Below are 21875 nucleotides of genomic sequence, written 5' to 3' on the forward strand. Positions count from 1 at the left end.
GCAATTTTTTTTTTGAAAAAGCTATGGGGCGAATATTTTTGTTCGGAAGTGGATTCGGGGGGTGGGGGACTCTCCCCTGCAACCTTGAGACTAAGGTCAAAGATTAACCCCCCTAGTAAGGTGAGAGAACAAAGTCATGGTCAAAGTTTGTCAATCTTTCAAATCACCCTGTTAACCATACTAAATGCCCAAAAGAAACAAGTATAAGCACCCAATTGCAAAATGATCAAAGTAGCTTTTGAATAGCAGCCCACCTTCATCCATGTGTTTATGTCGGATGGTGAGAAGCATATGGCTGATGCAAATGGTGGAGAAACATGGCATATTATTGTCTAATGGTGGCTGGCAGGGGCTGCAGGCTGTTTGGTTGACCGGTTGGTTGTCAACTCTAGAAGGAAAATTTCCTCCTATACGGTTACCCATTTTGGCGGGTAACAAGACCTTCTCAACATTTGATACATTTGATTTTATCATCTTTTTCTAGGAGAGTGCTTTGCACTCCCACAACGTGTTCTCTTATTGATGTACGAAGTAGTCCCATTAATCTATTTATGGTCATCTAGCAGACATTAAAAAAATTATCTTATTTCATTATCGACCCCACTATATTGCCATAGTATATGTTTATCCTTGGCCTTTATATATATACCTTTGGTACAAGCCTTGTCAATGATTTGTCTTTTGAAGAGGGTGAGATCTTTTAGGAAAATAATTGTGTAGCCCATTAATGTAGTTCAAGACTACACCCAATTTATCATCAAGGAAATGCAATTCGTGGTGTTGTCGCACAGATTGACACGACAACGCTCAGACAGGGGGCTGTCACTCTGATCCCCGATCTCTCCGTTTAAGCCTGTCTCCTGCGGCTAAGGGGGGTAGACCCTATGAGGTGATGAAGACCCACTATCGACCAGCTGGGTTGGGAGACACGAAGAAACAAGCACTAGATTGATTTGCTGAATTAATAGACCAGTGCCTTGTGGGTTTGATGTTTAAACGATTGTTTACTAGATGTTGCAGAGATGTAAACCATGTACAACAATCATTTATCATCAAATAACTTGAACGATGCAAGACATCCAGTAAATTCACGATGATCTAGCAATTTTAAAACTTCGAAAGATAGAGCTTGATACACAACCATGTAAATTTGAACATTTACCAGATATCATATTCATGCAGTTAATCTTCAGATGAACATTAAATCATATCAAACACATCAAAATTTTAGCCTCAGCATAAAAGATGAAACCTAAAAATTTCACGAGGTAAGACTGAAATTGCAAAATTTATTTATTTATTTATTTTTTAAATAAAAATTAAAGACTAAGGGAAACCTTAATTAAATCTAAACCACAAGAAAGGAAAGTCTTTTTGCCTTTTGTAATTTTATGAAATTTTATGATTTTTTTTTTTTTAAAGAAAATAAATCTAAACATAAAACTAAATTAAACAAAGCCTAACATTTAAATTAAAATCTAAAGTCAAAATATCTAACTACTAAAATCTAAATTAATAAAAGATATATGAAAATCGAAATTTATTTTTATTTTTTGATTTCTTTTTTAATATATATCAAAGACCTACGACGTAAGATTTTGAATTTAAACGTGAGCAAAACTTAGGTAATGAGATATGTTAAAAAAAAAAAAATTCGCACTTCACGCAAAAAATAATATCGAAATATTTTAGATTTCCCTTCGCTTAATGACTGCAGGCTGCGCGCGGGTTGCAGGGCTTGACGGAATGAATACTGAGCGCAAAAGGATAGGGACAGCAGCGAGATATCATGCGGTGGACAAAGATTTTGACAGCATGAGGCAGTGGAGGCTTTGGGCACGATTTGCAGGTATCGGTTTACTGGCGAGAGCGATGAAATGGTTGTAGGGTTTCAAGTGTAATTTCTTGGCTGCGGCAGTGAAAACCTGAGTGAAAAAGAGCCACGGGTGAGCTGGACATGAACTGAAAAACGAGGATGCGAATTAAAAAAAAAAAACGCGACCCTCACTACACACGCAGAAAATTGAAACTTGATTTGCAGTTACGCTAAAGGCCAAAGACAAGACTCTTACGCAGGCAGAGAAGACCCCATGTATAACGTTTCAACAGACAAAAAATCCGACCTGCTAAAGAAAAGCGTAATCAAAGGATTCAATCACTGAAAATATAAAGTCAATGTCCTTACCTGACGCCCACAGAAGAAAAACCCTGAAATCGTTACCGTACCTCTGAGGATTTCCACGATTTCTCTGCTTTGGACGATTTTTTTTTTTTTTTTTTTTTTGCGTTTGAAAGAAGATCTGGCAGCAACAAACTCACATACGGTTGCAGGTGATTTAACAGATATAGGGCAGAAGAGTGCTAGTTGTGTGTTCGAGCAGGTAATCAATGCGTCTGCAGGTTCCCTTGATGGCAAATGCAGCCCCCAGCAACGATGTAAAACCACAATAATTTCTGCGTTGATCAGATCTTCGATATTTGACGGCAGGAGTTTTTCCCTTTTTGATGATAGAAGGAAGTTTTTGTAATGTATGAACGCAGGGATGACAAAAACTCAATGCAGCGCGCAGGGATTATGGCGGCCACTGTAACCTGCAAACAAAAACCTGGAAGATAATATATGCATAAAACAAAATTTGAAACCCCAGATCTGAAAACAACTGATATCTAAAACCCTTGGACAGCAAAATGGCGCAGATAAACCTTGGAAATCTTCAGAAAACCTACAACCTGGAATGAAAAATCACCAAAAAATGATATGTGCATAAAACAAAAACTGAAAACCCTAAACCCAGCAAAAATTTACAGTATTTACAAACTGAAAGCTCTTCAGAAGCCAGATTTATCAATAATCACAGAAATATTATCAGAATTTAATTTTAATATAAAACGCTTCAGAAAACCCTGCATACATTCATAAAAAATATTTCGAATGATAAGCCCGGGATCAAGAACTGGCTGGGCTCTTTCAGAAAACACAACTCGGGAGTTGGTTGGTTCAGCTGAGAACTTCCCCTAACGCCCGGTAATCTGAAAAAAGGATTTCCTGCACAGCTTAAAATCAACCATCAACATAGAAGGAGAAAACAATAGTGAAACCCCGATCAAATGGAGATACCTGCCACTATATTTCAGAATCTAAACTATCATTCAAACCCCAAAGATCAGACAAGATACCTGTGCCTAGATCAATCTTCATTAAGCTATCATTATGGCTGAAAATAAAATTATGCAGAAAAAAATAGAACAATCTTACAGCGTTTTCAGAAGAGTAACACCAGCAAGATTTTTAACCCCAAAGTCTTCTTTATTGCACAAAAAAAATGAACAACAAGAGAGCTTCTTCAACACAAGACTCACCTATCCTATCTCAATGACTCCCTAGGACCCTATTTAAAGGAAAAAATCCCAACGGCTAGTTCGAGTGATCCATGTTGAAATGATCTTGACTGTCAATGAGAATCAAGATATCTCTTAATCTCATCCGTCAAATTAGTTAATTCATTAAAAAATGAAAATTTGCATTTATTTACTCAAAAATATTATTATTTTATTATTTTTAGGGTTTTTGTTTTATTTTATTATTTTTATTTTTATTTATTTATTTTATTTTATTTTTTTATTTTTTTAATTTTTAATTTATTTTTAAATGGATTCTCGAACTTAGCCTTTGGAAAAATCACCTAGGACCTAGGACTTAAGACTTATGAGCGGATTAAAACATTTTCTAACCTTCAAGACACCTTACATCATGACTTTTACAACTTTACATCTTAAGGGGGAAAACCCATTTGACATAGACCCTCATAAACCACCTAGTTCTGCGACACAACTATAATCTAGTAGATTAACACACTAGGATTCTCCTAAAATTCTAATGACAAAATCCATCCCGGCTTTGGGGTTAGGCTGAAGGAAAACTCTGCCGATCATGGATCGGTGAGACGAAAAACCTTCCGAAACGTAGATTATCACTTAGAAAATTAGGTCCACCTAGGCAATTTACAGACATGACTCATATTTGCTAAGATTATTTACAAATTATACATGCAAACTGGGTTTACAACATAAATTGATCAAGCTGTCGATGACTGCAGAATGGCACGGACATGTCGATCAAGCGCTACCTTTTTTTGCAAAGAAAAGGGGGTGTACTGTTATGGGTAGTTGACCGGTAGTGGTCAACATCTGGCTCTACTTGGGGACACGTTGCTGCATTGTAGGAATGTGAGAATCCAGAATCTGCACCCATGCAACACACAACAAAACATAAGCAGCGTCCATCCAAAAATCATCATATAACATTAAGCACAGGAAAGATATAAGCTCTTCATTTATTAACTATCTAATCCTAAAACAGAAATGAAAATGCTGAAAAAACAAGGAGTAGGGTTAGAAATACAGCGGATGCCCCTGGCATCAGATGTGTTCAATATAGTGTATACTGAGCATTTGCCTGCTTTCAGGCAAATCTGTCGGCTGCTTGTCGGATGTGCCATGTCCAATTCTGCATATGGTAGGACTTTTTCCTATCCGAAAATCAAGCTGCTCGTGGCCGTCTGATGCATCAAATCTTCTTCTCATTTTCTTTCTCTTGCGCTTTTTGTCTGTGGCAGGCTGTATTACTGATGACATGGAACTTTCTGTTTCAAAGCTATCAGATGAAGTATGTAAGATATGCGTGACATGTCTTTCTTTATCCTGCATCTGATCTTTATCATTTTTAAGTCTATCTGGATCACCTTCAATTAACCATCTTTCAATCGAACCAATGACCTCCTCATAATAAGATGGAACTTGTTGCAACAAATGAGAAGGCTCCTGATCTATTGATGTCTCCTGGTTTCTCTCATCCTCTAACCATTGTTGAAACTTTTGAACCTGTATTTTAATGGCATCTATCTGACTAGAGTGTTCAACCTTTATAGCACTGATTTGCCTGGCATGGTCTTCTTCCATATCTTTTATTACTTTATCATTCTTTTCCTTTACGTTCATCAAGCAATACTGCAGAGAGTATATTTCTTCTTTATGATTTGCTTGCATGGTAGCTAACTGATTATTATGATTGAACGTCATAATAGTCATTTCTTCATCCATAGTTAATAACTTGTTTTGCATAGAATTAATTTCCCTATCATGATCAACTTTCATGGTTGTCATATTTTCCTCTAAGCCTGACATCTTGCTTTGCATGAATCTAATTTCTGTGTCATGATTAGTCTTCATGGCCTCAATTTCCTTAGTATGCTGATTTTGCATGATCTCCATCTCCCTATTACGTTTTTCCAGGTGGGTGCATAAAGTTCTCACATCATTGGCATAATTAGTTTGATTTATCTCCATATTTCTTACCAGTAGCAATAGATCTTGTATAATTTGCTTATGATCTTCCTTTTCATTGTCAACACTACTATGATCTGCAATGGTACAAGTGGATGGCACATTCTGATATGAAGAATTGTCTTGGACAGCTGGACCTTTTATAAGATTACTTTCATTTTGTTGCACAATTTTAGGGGCACAAGGCAAGCTATCTGGATCACCATATCTATCTTTAAAAGCATCGACAATGTCTTGCAAAGAAATGAAGGAATCTTCAGGACAACTATTAAACCAGTTCAAAGCATCACCCTTTAAAGAATGGACAAATAGACACATCTTGACATCTTCATGATTATATTGAGGAAGTCTACAATATATGATCATTACACAAGTAAACCTGTTTAAATGTTGTCTAACAGCGACCGAATCACCACCTGAGAACTTAAATAATTTAGAAATGGCCTCTTTCGGAAAATCTTGGAGATTATCAGTAAAATGACGTGGATTAAATGAATAATCCATGATGAATAATAAGGGATCAAATGGATGATAGAAAGAGATTTCTGCTCAAGAGAATTAAGGGATGAAAGAAATGGAGTCGCCACTTGAACAATGAATCTAATTCTAGGATCCAAAAAATCAACCAACAAGCAGATATGAGGAAGGCTTCTTGCCTAGGAAAAAAAAAGAAATGGAATGGAGTCGCCACCCAAACAAGAAATGAATCGAAGAGAAGTTGCTGATATGACGAAAGATAAGGTGATGAAAAGATCAAAACACGCCAAAGAATGTTGGCCGTTTGATAGGCTAATGAATGGCGTAAAAGATGAGATGACACCGAAAAATGTTGAATCTGCCAACTCAAATGTGAGATGAGAAAGATGAGAGAATGATGAGAAAAGAGAAGATGAATGTCGAATAAACCAAGGACAAAAAAAACTCTGTCCCCGGCAACGGCGCCAAAAAATGTTGTCGCACAGATTGACACGACAACGCTTAGACCGGGGACTGTCACTCTGATCCCTGATCTCTCCGTTTAAGCCTGTCTCCCGCGGCTAAGGGGGGTAGACCCTATGAGGTGATGAAGACCCACTGTCGACCAGCTGGGTTGGGAGACACGAAGAAACAAGCACTAGATTGATTTGCTGAATTAATAGACCAGTGCCTTGTGGGTTTGATGTTTAAACGATTATTTACTAGATGTTGCAGAGATGTAAACCATGTACAACAAACATTTATCATCAAATAACTTGAACGATGCAAGACATCCAGTAAATTCACGATGATCTAGCAATTTTAAACCTTCGAAAGATAAAGCTTGATACACAACCATGTAAATTTGAACATTTACCAGATATCATATTCATGCAGTTAATCTTCAGAGGAACATTAAATCAAATCAAACACATCAAAATTTTAGCCTCAGCATAAAAGATGAAACCTAAAAATTTCCCGAGGTAAGACTGAAATTGCAAAATTTATTTATTTATTTAATTTTTTTTAAATAAAAATTAAAGACTAAGGGAAACCTTAATTAAATCTAAACCACAAGAAAGGAAAGTCTTTTTGCCTTTTGTAATTTTATATTTTTATGAAATTTTATGATTTTTTTTTATAAAGAAAATAAATCTAAACATAAAACTAAATTAAACAAAGCCTAACATTTAAATTAAAATCTAAAGTCAAAATATCTAACTACTAAAATCTAAAGTAATAAAAGATATATGAAAATCGAAATTTATTTTTATTATTTTTATTTCTTTTTTAATATATATCAAAGACCTACGACGTAAGATTTTGAATTTAAACGTGAGCAAAACTTAGGTAATGAGATATGTTAAAAAAAAAAAAATTCGCACTTCACGCAAAAAATAATATCTAGATTTTCCTTCGCTTAATGACTGCAGGCTGCGTACGGGTTGTAGGGCTTGATGGAATGAATACTGAGCGCAAAAGGATAGGGACAACAGCGAGATATCATGTGGTGGACAAAGATTTTGACAGCGTGAGGCAGTGGAGGCTTTGGGCACGATTTGCAGGTATCGGTTTGCTGGCGAGAGCGATGAAATGGTTGCAGGGTTTCAAGTGTAATTTCTTGGCTGCGGCAGTGAAAAACTGAGTGAAAAAGAGCCACGGGTGAGCTGGACATGAACTGAAAAACGAGGATGCGAATTAAAAAAAAAAACGCCACCCTCACTACACACGCAGAAAATTGAAACTTGATTTGCAGTTACGCTAAAGGCCAAAGACAAGACTCTTACGCAGGCAGAGAAGACCCCATGTATAACGTTTCAACAAAAAAAATTTCCGACCTGCTAAAGAAAAGCGTAATCAAAGGATTCAACCACTGAAAATATAAAGTCAATGTCCTTACCTGATGCCCACAGAAGAAAAACCCTGAAATCGTTACCGTACCTCTGAGGATTTCCACGATTTCTCTGCTTTGGACGGCTTTTTTTTTTTTGCGTTTGAAAGAAGATCTGGCAGCGGCAAACTCACATACGGTTGCAGGTGATTTAACAGATATAGGGCAGAAGAGTGTTGGCTGTGTGTTCGAGCAGGTAATCAATGCGTCTGCAGGTTCCCTTGATGGCAAATGCAACCCCCAGCAACGATGTAAAACCACAATAATTTCTGCGTTGATCAGATCTTCGATATTTGACGGCAGGAGTTTTTCCCTTTTTGATGACAGAAGGAAGGTTTTGTAATGTATGAATGTAGGGATGACAAAAACTCAATGCAGCGCGCAGGGATTATGGCGGCCACTGTAACCTGCAAACAAAATCCCGGAAGATAATATATGCATAAAACAAAATTTGAAACCCCAAATCTAAAAAACAACTGATATCTGAAACCCTTGGACAGCAAAACGGCGCAGATAAACCTTGGAAATCTTCAGAAAATCTGCAACCTGGAATGAAAAATCACCAAAAAATGATATGTGCATAAAACAAAAACTGAAAACCCTAAACCCAACAAAAATTTACAGTATTTACAAACTGAAAGCTCTTCAAAAGCCAGATTTATCAATAATCACAGAAATATTATTAGAATTTAATTTTAATATAAAACGCTTCAGAAAACCCTGCATGCATTCATAAAAAATATTTCGAATGATAAGCCCGGGATTAAGAACTGGCTGGGCTCTTTCAGAAAACACAACTCGGGAGTACGCTGGTTCAGCCGAGAAATTCTCCTAACGCCCGGTAATCTGAAAAAAGGATTTCCTGCACAGCTTAAAATCAACCATCAATATAGAAGGAGAAAACAATAGTGAAACCCCGATCAAATGGAGATACCTGCCACTATATTTCAGAATCTAAACTATCATTCAAACCCCAAAGATCAAACAAGATACCTGTGCCTAGATCAATCTTCATTAAGCTATCATTAATGGCTGAAAATAAAATTATGCAGAAAAAAATAGAACAATCTTATAGCATTTTCAGAAGAGTAACACCAGCGAGATTTTTAACCCCAAAGTCTTCTTTATTGCACAAAAAAAATGAACTACAAGAGAGCTTCTTCAACACAAGACTCACCTATCCTATCTCAATGACCCCCTAGGACCCTATTTAAAGGAAAAAATCCCAACGGCTAGTTCGAGTGATCCATGTTGAAATGATCTCGACCGTCGATGAGAATCAAGATATCTCTTAATCTCATCCGTCGAATTAGTTAATTCATTAAAAAATGAAAATTTGCATTTATTTACTCAAAAATATTATTATTTTATTATTTTTAGGGTTTTTGTTTTATTTTATTATTTTTTTTTATTTTTATTTATTTTATTTTTTTAATTTTTTTAATTTTTAATTTATTTTTAAATGGATCCTCGAACTTAGCCTTTGGAAAAATCACCTAGGACCTAGGACTTAAGACTTATGAGGGGATTAAAACATTTTCTAACCCTCAAGACACCTTACATCATGACTTTTACAACTTTACATCTTAAGGGGGAAAACCCATTTGACATAGACCCTCATAAACCACCCAGTTCTGCGACACAACTATAATCTAGCAGATTAACACACTAGGATTCTCCTAAAATTCTAATGACAAAATCCATCCTGGCTTTGGGGTTAGGCTGAAGGAAAACTCTGCCGATCATGGATCGGTGAGACGAAAAACCTTCCGGAACGTAGATTATCACTTAGAAAATTAGGTCCACCTAGGCAATTTACAGACATGACTCATATCTGCTAAGATTATTTACAAATTATACATGCAGACTGGGTTTACAACATAAATTGATCAAGCTGTTGATGACTGCAGAATGGCACGGACATGTCGATCAAGCGCTACCCTTTTTTGCAAAGAAAAGGGGGTGTACTACTATGGGTAGTTGACCGGTAGTGGTCAACACGTGGCATACTGGTGAAATTCAATGGTGCAGTTATTGAAATCTGCCTCAGTTTCTGCAGGAGGTACCACCACTAAAATTTGCATTGATGTTCATACTATATTGGGCAGATTCATCTCCACAACTCTCACTCAACTGCTCAGATTTCCACAACACTCACTTGAACTCTTCCCAAATGAGGGTGCTTGGTACTGCCTTTTTGCATTTTAAGTCTGCCATTTGAATTATGTGCTTGAAGCATGCTATCCTGACCTTGCGCTTAAACTATTCACATTTACAGTTTTGCTGTGCGTTCTGAGCACATTGCAAAACGAAATTTTTAACTGTGTCAACTGAATGTGTTTAATTATGCGGTTTGGTTGGATTTGTCATGGTTTGTAAAGGTTTAGTAGTCTTCTAGACTTTAGACATTATGCAGGTGGCTATGTGTTGTTGGCACTTGGAGATGGTTCACATTCATGTGGATTGGAATGTAATGGATCTCTCTGTGGAATGTTAATAGAAGATATGGGATTGTGGCTCCCATTTCAAGTTTAGCATCTATACCTGATTGCTTCGGAATGTGTTTGGGACATGTGATGGATGTTGTTGATGAATGTTGATCTTTATGGAGTTTGTGCATATCATTCTTTCTTTTACATAAATTTGTATTTGTAATAACCAAGTGGGCTAGCTTGAGTGGTTGAGTGCTTTGAGCTTCATGCAGGTCTTGGGGTTGATTTCTTTGGTTGGCTGCCTCTGTTGCATGCCTTTTTGGTTTTCCTTGATGGCCTAGGCATTCTAATAAGCTGTAATGCGTATGCACTGTAATCCTTAAATGCAGGGAAGTGCCCGGAAGTTTCCCCATAAGGTTTTCCTTGGGAAAAAATCTGTCTTCGTAACAATCTTTATCGATGCTTTGGGTGAGACCCTACTCTTCAGGGTATTGAAAATGGCAATGTCTTTAAAGATCCACTTGACAACAATTGTTATTGACTACCTTATAGTACCTGTGGTCCTTAACAACGCCAACAATTGGTTCCTTTGCTGAAGCTTGAGACCGAATGAAGCACAATTGGAAGGAATTATGTTATGGAAACTAACACGTGGAGAAATTGAATACTGGTTCAAGAGAAAATAGATAGAGTTTGTGCAATAAGAAGCTAGAAATATAAGTGACAATATTAATACAACTGATCAACTCAAAAGAATTGGCTTCTTGTTTTAGGCTTTATGCTGAATGCTGGACAACAGCAAAATTCAAAGATAGAAAGCTTTGTTTTTATGTTTAATCTTCTGTTCTGATAGAGTTTTGTCTTATGAATCTGCAATGTTCAAGGTTTATGGAAATGCCGCCATTGCAGTTGGGTCTATCCAGTAATGAATTCTAATTTCTAGAGTAGAGCTCATACAGAAACACAAAGAGCATTGCCGAAAAGTGAATAACATCCAAGCATTCTTTGAGAAGGGCTTTCCCATAGAGCATAAATTTCAGGAAGGTAAAGTAAAAATCACGTTTTATGGGGATCATTTTTTTATTGTTTTCATTACAGTTTTTAAAAAGGTAGGGGTTTGATTGCCTTTTGTATGTACTTGGAGAAACTTTCATTTAACCTTGTACTTCCAAGCATTCTGACGGTTTCGTTCAGCGGAATCCATATAGCATTCCTCCATGAAATGGAATATGTTATGTTATTTGATTTTACTTGGAAATTCTTATTCCTTGAAAAAAGTATTCTTGTAGCGAGTTAAAGAGAGAACTTTTGCTGATAATCAATATTTTGTGTTTTGGAAATTCAAATATCATCAAATGGTGCTGAAATTCAGAAAATCTCACTTCCTGTATGAATAATACACTACATTAATATAAACTTAACTGAAAAACTCATCTCCATAAAAATATTGCAATTGAATATGGTTGAAAGATTACTATTTCGTTGTCAGGTTACAAACAATGTATCTAATGTGAGTAACGTCAAATGCATCATTATAGGTTCTGAAAGCAGAATTGTTTTGGACAAAGAACGTGAAGTAATCGATTATGAAAAGAAAGACATTGAACTAGTAAAAGATGAGAAGGTGATCCAGACCATGACAGAGATTAATGAGAATCAGACAAGCGTCTCTGAAACTATCATACAGAATTCACAGGATGGATTTGTAAATGCGCAAGATGAGGCACGACTGTCAGATCACTGTTCAAGGACTCCTGAGAACAGTACATCTACAGGAAAGGTAGAAGAGATTGTCAGGGTTCTGAAGGAGCAGCAATCACATGACTTACTTTGTCCGGTTTGTGGCTCATGCATCACTAAGCGTGTTATTTTACGCAAAAGGAAGCGCACAGTTTCAGTGGACAGATGGGTACAGACACCTGATGATGGTGCACAAGCTGCTCTTTTAGAAGGTGGACAACAGATAACTCAAGATGGGAATGACCAGCCAGAAACCTCACAGGAGGACAGCGATGAAACTGAAGCTTATGGATGCTTGGCGTGCTTTTCAGTTTTCTTTCGAAGAGGTAGAATATTTTGGGCTTTCAAAGAAGCAAATTTTGTAACATACTGCATTGTTTATCCATTGCGGAGCATTTGTTAATGTAAACACAATAATAGATTATTTACAAATAGTTTGATTATAACAACCTTTTTCACATATCAGAAGGTAGAAAAACTGTTGTATGAAGTTATGAACCTTATTCTTATTTAAAGATCAATGCTATTTAAAAAGGAAATTGCAGAAACACTTGTTAAGAAAATCTGTAGAATATCTGTTGCTACAAATATACCTTAATTCTTCCGTTCCTGCTGGCACAGGTTATATTTTCTTTTTGATTAACACTACAGTGTCTAACATGATCAATAGTTCAGTAAGTTTTTTTTGTTTTGTTTCTAGTGTAAACACATCCTCAAGGAGCTAGCCTTCTCATGAGGTAATAGCTAATGTATCCTCCTTATCCAGACGAGTTGCAAATCTGGTGCATTTTTCTCTGTGTCCAAGGAAAATAATCTACACTCTGTCAAATTACAGGAAAACAAATCGATGTCCATTGTTTCTTTTGCCCAGTCAGTGGCCTTGGAATAAAAGGATTCTAGAAAGATACTTCATATAGCACTGAATAGGAATATTTTTAAATTTTTTAAAATTAATGTTAAACGAGGTCATAGACGATATACTGAAAGAGAGATGTACTCTTGATCAAAACTAATATCCTTCTATTAAGTTTGGCTGTTACTCAGGCGCTTCTGTTTGTGTGGTTCATCATGTATAATTATGTGCATAATTATTTTCTTTGAAGTTTTCTTGTCTTCATTTTTATCTCCTTTTTTGGAAAGGTGCATCTCATGTTACATTATTTCATACAAATAGTATACATCCATCGGTAACAATGCAATTATACAGATTACCCCTCTTGTATGTAAGGAAAGGTGACATATCTGCCTTAACCTCAGTCTCGAGGAAGGCCATATCCTTACATAACTTTCCAATTTTGATTGAGACCCTAGTTGCCAGTAAAGATAGTAGTCTAACCTAAACGAAAAGGAGAAGTATCCCCCTTAAATTGCCAGCTTTTCCATTAAAAGGAGATGTTTGTCAAGTTTACAGCATTCCAAATTTCTCTGCCGTTTTGTCGATAGTCCACCTGTCTCTTCAAATGTTCCTTTGCAAATGAAGAGGGTTGACAAAATGGTTGATGACTTGAAGGCAACCCACTGCCAAAAATCTCAGGCCTCTCTGCGCTCCTGGAAACATCTTTAACAGTCTGTGCTTTGTTAGAAAATGAATGACATATTGGAGGCAACCCACTCCCAAAAAATTTAGACCACTCTGCACTTATGGAAACATCTTTGGCAGTCTCTGCTTAGTTGGAACTTGGAAGCAATGCAACAACCATCCCATATTCTGGAGTTTTGAAGTCTCTCTTTAACTGCTAGGTTCTGTTTGGGTGCTAACCATCCAAAAATATTGTTCTTGAAGGATATGTGGGAATTTTATATATCTTCACATCTACTCATCCATTGGATTTCAACGTCTTGTATTACCCATCTCTTATTTAGACATGCTACAATTGGGGGCTTTGGTTGAATTTTTCAGAAGGAAGGGATCGATCTTTTCTCCCTTCTACATCTCGTATTGTCTCAGCTGATTTTATAATAGCATCTTTCGTTGGACGGAAGATCCCTGATACAAGGTGGTCAGTACCTCCCACATCTCCCTTGGCTGTGTTCTTCTCAACAATGTGTGGTACTACATGATCTTTGACCTTGTCTAGGATCATGCACTTGGCCTTAGCTTGGGCCTCCTCATACTTCTTCAACGGATTAGCGTCAACCGGCTCAGCAACTACCTTCAAGGCATAGTCCTTGATGCGATGTTTGTCTAGGATTGCCAGGATCCTGGCCTTCCAGATGACAAAATTGGATGCTCCATCCAATCTGTCCTTATCCCTCAACCCATTCATTTCCATCTCTACTCAAAAATAGGATTGGTTCTCTTCTCCCTCTCCTGTTGTCAATTTAGCAAGACTTGGATCTGGATTTCTTTGGCGCTAGAAATCCTCTAAGGAACAAGCTCCTCTAGACTCACTCTGAGTCCTGATTTCCTTCATGGAAATCCTCTTGCCAATTGTCGAATCACTTCCTCTCCAATCCTCCATTGTTGCTGCAACCCGGATCTAGATTTCTTTGGATAAAAATATGTCAAGGCAGTGACTCTCTCTACCTCGGCTTTGTCTCCACAGACATTGTTCTGCATCCATAGAAACAGCGTCCCACCAGCGCCTCAGATCGAATCTGCTCTGCTCCTCCAGCCCCAACAACTAGTTGATTTGAACCTTTCAGGCTCTGCGCTGGCCTAGAGAGCTGACGCAGTCATTGCGTGGGCTCCTCTCTGGCTCTGCGTCACCCTCTGCAAGCTTGAAATGCTGACGCAGGCACTGCGTCACTCCTACAGTTGCTCCTCTGCCTCTGAAACAACGTTGTCACTCCGGACAGCTGCTTCTCAAAAGCAAATTCTCTGGATCTCTTAGTTGGTGTCTTCAATCTCCTATGATCTACAATGCTCTTATACCATGTGAGAATTTCTGAATCTACACATCAGAAATCCTACTGCAATCACTGGTTTATCATCTCCTACTTGTTCTTTACATTTCACAAGTTATTTAATTACTTAAACAACGATGAAAACACTATTGCAGTGTACACATGCATACAAATCATGAACTGAAATAAACTTAGACAATCACAAAAGGGACATCGTTATTTTTGGACAATAGTCCCCGGAAAAACCCAATTCGGGAAAACTGGTGTAGCATATAAAGGGTTTATATTATTAAGCAGATTTCTGAATACAACTAGGGTGCCAAATCTGGCTCACCCAATAGAGAATAAACCTGGCAGAAGTACCTCTATCCGGAGACAGATATTTTGACAATTCCAGCAACCAGATGATCAAACCGCACAGATGACAACTATTGTTCCCAGTGCTGGGCAGTAATGGCTACTCCAAGCTCTGCGCTGGAATTGCGTCACATCCTCTAGAAGCTGCGTCATCCTCCCAGTGAGCCTCCCTTGCTTAGAAGTCAATATGTTAAACTGCTGCTCTCTCTGCCCCACAAAAAACCCCAGCGCTGCCTCTAAGGGACGGTGTCAGCCCCTCTAGCTTCTGTGTCACCCTCTCTGGATCTGTGTTGTCTCTCCTGTTGCTCCTTTGCCTCTTTGCTATGTATTCTCGACCTTGGAATGAAGTCCCTTTGCCCAACTACCCCTCTCTCACTGCAAATCAGATCACTTAGCTCGACTTTCTCAGCAAACCACGCCCCAGAAAAATCGAACTCTTTGATCTCTTGGTGTATCTCCAACTAACCCTCAAGCCTCCTCTTATACTTTCCTGTTGATGAATCAATGGCCGTGATCTAATCTCTAATCAACGGCTCAGATTAAAACAGACTTGATCCTCATCACTTAGAACCTTCTCACCCATATCTTTATTAATACACATTAATATTTTTATTTTCCTAATTTTAGACTTAGGAACTCATTAAAAATATTAATTATTTTAATAACTCCTCATCTGGGTGGAATTTCTCCAAAAGATTTATGGGTTCTGGAGATCTCATATGTTCTAGCCCCTCCACAAAATTTCGGAGCTAGATCACATCCAATGCTACCCAAAATCAACACTCTACTTTAATTTCCGAGAGTATATCTAGAATTTCATATATCTCTCTTTATGTCTCCTCTTCTTCTATTTAGGTATGAAAGGACTTTTGAGTGATATCATATGAATCCTATGGATCTCTTGATGGATTCAAGCAATGCTTGACCTTCATAGACCTTTTCATAAATATCAATGGTTTCTCTTTTCTATGAGGATTATGACAATCCTCCTTATTCTATGCAAGGACTTTCGATTATCTAACCGATTTATAAATCCCCTTGCAATCATGAAATCATTTAACCAAATCTAATTATAAAATTGAAAGATACTTGGTGTGTGAAGAGGAGATCTTCACCTTGATGCTTCTTTTGCTTGAGCTGCCCATCATTAGTATCCTTTTATTATGACTTCCTTGGAGGCCTTCTAACACCATGACATCAAGTGGTCTTGACATCACCAAGACTGCTTCACGACCTTCCCAATTCATTTTTAAGGTACTTTTGACTTCAACATATTGTTGACATGTTAGTGATACTATGTTATGATCCGAGCACCATGCTATTGAGATCATAATCATAGACATAATTCGAGACTGTGACAAGTATATTGATATGGCACTGCACAGTGATGTCTATGTGCATTGTGTAGAGAGGCAATGTATTGAGAGCCCAAACTTGTCAATGAATAACATAATTAAACTACGGGTGGCACTGTATAGATAGACATTCTCATCACCAAAACTGCCTTGATGTAATAACTATACTAAAACAATGATGTACTCATGAATTGTGAGTGGTATTCCTTGGATTACTTCTGCATATATATATATATATATATATATATATATATATATATATATATATACATATACATGAGACTATCTTTTATGGCATGGAGAAAGTTCAATGATCAAGAAGTGAGGATCACTGATATACTCCATCAAACTGAGCATGAGTTGAACGCATGACTGTAATTACTGAAGTTGATACTCCATGATCATTGCAGACCTGCTTGTTGTATACTTTCTCATTTAATCCTTTTAACCTGCTTTGATGTCTTGAAGACATATCCTTGTATGTCTCTTTTACTGCCCTTCATTTGATTTCAGAACATGGCTCTGATATCATGTTGAAGAATCTAGGGCATGTGGGATTAATGTGATTCTTCTTGTCTTGATAACTATTTGTGAGGCATTTTCATTTTCTTGTTAGCACAATCTTCTTCTTTACATTATTAGAGTGCGTGTTTTATATTTCATTAAATAGTTACCAAAAGAAAAGAGACAAGAACACAAGAAGTTGGCATTCTGCCAGGGCCAAAACCTCTCCCTCTTGGAGAGGAAAACCCGCACGAAATTCTTCTTATGGAGATTCAATTGACGAACACCAAGACCATAACTCTTGACCTACTAGGCCACTCCAAGACCAAGTCAACAATCCTCTACTTTGTCACTGTTGAGATCATCATCTCCGTTGCTTCATCATTGATCCATCTTGATTGAGATCATTGCTGCACACTGAGATCATTTCTACCACCATTACTGTTGCACCTTGCTGCAATTTGTTATGAATGCGTTTGGACTGAGACAGAGTGTCACTTCAGAATCTTTCTCTTCACACATGCTGAGATAGTGAGGTTGCTTCACTGTGTTAGTAGGCCAAGACTGTGACCATTATTGAGACCTTCATTACTACTACTTTACTTAGATAATCACTGCTATCCTTGTACCGAGATTATGATTGCAGGTATGCTGAGATTGCCATCACCGAGGAGTATTAGACTGCAATTTTCCTCACTATAATTGCCTACGAAATTGCAGAGGCATCTGAGAACCTTCCTGCACCCATCCAAAGTTGTGCCATTCGAGATCCTGCACCTCCTGTACCCATCCAAATTTTTACCTTGTGACAGACCCGAAAATCTCAGACAAGTCTGAGTTTTGTGTCACTGTTTTGCGGATACCCTAGCTGGGTATATATAGTGGTTTCGTCCCCATATTTAGCTGACCTGTCAGTGTGAACAGATGTGTCTCTATTTGCAAGCCGACATGACTTTTATTTAGTTCATTTGTTGGCCGACTTCATCCAGAGGATTGTGCTTGTCTTGGAGGGTTGTTCTAGACATTTGGTTTGACCCATATACATTACACATAGGCTCAAGAAGAGCTCTTCAATTTTCTTTTGACTCTTTGACTTTCCTAGACCTATGGAATGAGCAAGAAACTCATTCATATAATTTATAAAAATAATAATTTTTTTTCTTGACAAGTACAAAGATCAGAATTACATTGGAAAATACCGAACCTAGTTGCCCTTTTCTTCAACAAAAGGAGGGGGGCTGAGGCCTCCTAGGCCCACGACCAGGCCTAGAAAGGCCTTTAAGGCTTGACGATGGGGCTAAAAGGGAGGGCAAAGGCCCCTAGAGGTTGCGACCAGCCCTAAAAGGGCCTAAAAAGATGACATAGGGACCAAATAGGCTGACCCAGGGCCCGAGGAGGGCGACTCTAGCCTTAGAGAGGCTAGATCCGGGCTCAGGAGGCCTAAAACTTGAAACCTTTGCTTCAGAAAGTTTTATTTGCTTCAGATTTGCAATTTTGCTCAATTTCTTGAATAACTGGCCTTGCAAAAAAAAATTGCAGACTAGATCTTACCCTCTAGGGCCTGTTACTGCTCAAACTAGCAGGGGACCTAAAGGGCAAATGCTAGTCCAAGAGCAACAAATGGAGACTTGACCTACTGTCACCTTAGCTAAGGCTCCCTTCTATTTATGGACTTTCACTGATGGGAGGAGACCCGATATATTATGGACTCACTGATGAAGGATAAGTCAATGAAATGATGTGGAGTGAGCCAAACAATCCCTTTCCTAGAAGAGTTAGAAAGATAAGGCTTGCTTCCCTTCTAAGCAAAGTGCAATGTCTTCTAGGGAAAGGTAGGGAGGATTTAAGGGTTGGGTTTATGGGAACTTCCCAATCCCTAAAATCCTTATTAGTATCCCTGGTGGTTCTTGAGGAATTGTCTTTTCAAAGGAACGGGACCACACGGGACCAAGTGTACTTGTTCTAAGATAGGAAGAATGAGTATTACAACCAATGATGTTCTTACCCTAGACAAGGTTGGGAAAGGATCAAAGAAAGAAATTTCACTTGAAGGTGTTGATTTGATCCTATGAGGCACTAGCTTTGGGGATGCCTAGGCAGAGTTTGAACCCGGAGATAGGGCTTGGATTTTCTCCTAACTCCACCATCGAAATGGCTTCAAAATTGGAGGAGACCTTGGGGAAACACCAACGCAGGAGACCCTAGGAGATCAAACTTTTTAGAGGGCTAGCTTGTCGGGAAATTGATGCCCTAGGTGCCCCAACTTGGCTAGACCTGGAAGAAGGTGAAAGAATGTGATTTTTGGTGACCACCTTTTGGTAGATCAGTGCCTTAGTCTTTGGGAGAATGGAGTCTATGATGAATATGAGTAGGATTTCTTGATTCCTAGTCAAGGAGGCCTCAAGACCACTTCGCTAGCCTTCTAGGTCAAGGAGAAGAAATCTTGTAGCTTTTATACTTCGATGTGCAAAGGAAATGGCTTATCAAGGTCAAATTCTTTGATAGAATTACCCCTAGGAGATTTCGTTCATATTACATGGCCCATACATTGAGAGATGCTATAATAGAGACAAAATTCCACAATTTTAAGCAGTAAATGCATGCAGCAATTAGCCCTAGAATAGTGAAAATCCCAGTCCAATGTATATGACAAAGTAAAACAAGAATAACATTAAAATCATGTACTTACATGTAACAAAATATATCCAACCATTCACAATTGACAAGAGAGAAGCTTCAATAGAAGATAAACCAATATCAACACATCAAAATTCATCCATAAAGCTCCAATTCATCCTCCAGAAAAAGTGCGAAATTCTCTAAAGAAGAGAGAGATCCAATTCAAAGTGATGATGAGCAAATGAACTCATCTCACTTGTATTTATACACAAATTAGGAGTTCAAATTAGCCTCCTTGGCCTACATAAGCCCCAAAAATAAAATAATGTTCTAATAATTCAAGTTTTGGTGACAAGCCCACCAAACTAACTCATAAATGAAAAAGTAAGTTTCTTAAGAGGTCAAATAATAATCTATGCATGTCGTAGGGCCCTCTAAGAGGCCTAATGAGGTCAATGGGTCCCACAATGAAGAATAGGACCCTCTAAAGTAGTGGACAACGTGTTGGCCTCTTGTAATAACATGTGGTGCTCCAAATGACATGTGGGGGCACACAAGTGTCCTCATGGGTCTCCAAACAAATCGAAGATTCTTATAGATCGCCTGCAAGGGCTAGGATGATGGTGTAGGTGATGACACATCATTGTGCAAGCCCTGGATCATCTGCCAAGTGTATAGTGCAAGTCTGGGGCTAGCTGGGCATGATGGATCAAGTGCATCTTCCACGTCCAATAAGTGGACCACGAGCAATCTTTGAATGGTTGTGGGGATCCATGGAGTGTTGTGTGTTGTTGTGGAGGACCATGGCTCTCAACACAGACCCTACAAGTGCCAACGTAGCCCTCTTAAGGATTAAGATCCAGTATAGGGAGACCAAACACAAAGTGGAGACCATCTACAATCCTACATAAGATCCAATGCGTCTTCTAGCCTTCCAGTACAACATGTCATTAGAGAAATCGAGTAAATGAGCTTATCAAATCATGGACCACAGGTGGGGACTTCATAATGGCTCGCCCTTCCACAACGGGCTTAGGGATGTGCCAATGTCTACTAAACTCCAAATGGGGTTAACCAATAATCCTATTAGGTGGTTTCTACTTCTAAAGGGGATAATATAGTCAACGTACATCCTTCAAAAGGTGGTGGCATGTGGTAAATAGGTGAATGAAGTAGGGAATGAGAAGGGGCATCCCTGTGTCACATGTTGGGGTACGAGGGTAGCTAATAAGAGGGAAGCCCACACTTGGGTTTATAATGTATAGGAGCGAGCAATCGTGGTACATGAGGTGCCCCGACGTTGCTTTTTCCACCTTTCTTTATATGCCCTTTGCCTTTTTATGATTTTCTTTGATTAATTGCTCGGGGCTCAAGGGGTAAGAGGATGATGTATAAGATATAGCAGTGAATACCCCCTTTTAAGGTGAGGTGGTTCATTGCCCACTAGGGGTTGGGATAATCATGGTTTCTATATGACGAATGTTCATAGAACCTGTAGGAGCCAGAGTGATGGCCATGATGATGGGGTAGAGCTCATGTATTGGCTTTTGCCCATGTGCTAAATGTGTTTGTCTCAGCCATCTTTTGCATTTTGTGGTATGTTTCCCTGTTGAATGTGGCCATATATGCTTTTATCTTTCTTTTTAGCTGTGTCAACCTCCAGGCTTCGTTCCAAGCCATGACCCAAGGTGTCGGCGAGGGGAAGGGGCATGCAGACCCTATGTGGACCCAGTGGAGGAATGTGGACCTAGGCTTGAGAAATGATGAATGAGGTAATAATGAATGGAAAGAGGGTAATATAAGCGTATAAGGGAGCGGGACCACACAACCAAAATCGGGGTTTCCCATGAAATACCATCCCTAGAGCTGAATTACTAGTAAAACAGATCCCACTGGACTAGAATCAAAGGTTAATACCTAAAAGCGGTCTAGGGGACAAGAGCACAGACCTAGCCCATTCTTTCTGCCGAATCCTCTAATTAAGCCATACCCAGAATGTGAAAATTCATAGATCTAACAATCTCGAGAATCCTACTATAACCAGCTGAATATACTTCTCCTAGATTGTAAATTATGTTACAAGCTTATTTCAGATTTCTTCTTGAAACATTGAAGTGAATTACTAAAGCAACCTACAAGGAAAATAGAAACACATAGGACACAGTTATTTTTTGACAAATGTCCCTAGAAAAAGCCAATGCGAGAAAACCGGTGCAGTAGCTCCGAGGGTTTATTATTATTAACCAGTAGCCAAATCTGAATACATCACTGAATACCTCACAGAGTTATTCAGTTATAGAGAGAAATATTGGCAAAAGCTTTGTGAGTTTT

General features: G+C 38.3%; 1 protein-coding gene across 1 annotated transcript in view; it reads left to right on the forward strand.

Annotated features, from left to right (window-relative positions):
- The first annotated feature begins 1707 nt into the window (after positions 1 to 1707).
- Positions 1708 to 21875, forward strand: part of LOC149220519 (uncharacterized) — a 410731-nt gene continuing 390563 nt past the window's right edge. Inside the window, exons 1-5 of the mRNA XM_089387129.1 lie at positions 1708 to 1849; positions 2296 to 2436; positions 7233 to 7364; positions 7801 to 7886; positions 11612 to 12188. Coding sequence (XP_089243255.1) covers positions 1708 to 1849; positions 2296 to 2436; positions 7233 to 7364; positions 7801 to 7886; positions 11612 to 12188 — 1078 coding nt within the window. The remainder of the gene's footprint in view (positions 1850 to 2295; positions 2437 to 7232; positions 7365 to 7800; positions 7887 to 11611; positions 12189 to 21875) is intronic.

The sequence above is a fragment of the Pinus tabuliformis genome, chromosome Q (assembly GCF_031772625.1).
Source record: "Pinus tabuliformis cultivar Carrire ecotype Pingquan chromosome Q, CPIR1, whole genome shotgun sequence".
NCBI classification, from domain to species: domain Eukaryota; kingdom Viridiplantae; phylum Streptophyta; class Pinopsida; order Pinales; family Pinaceae; genus Pinus; species Pinus tabuliformis.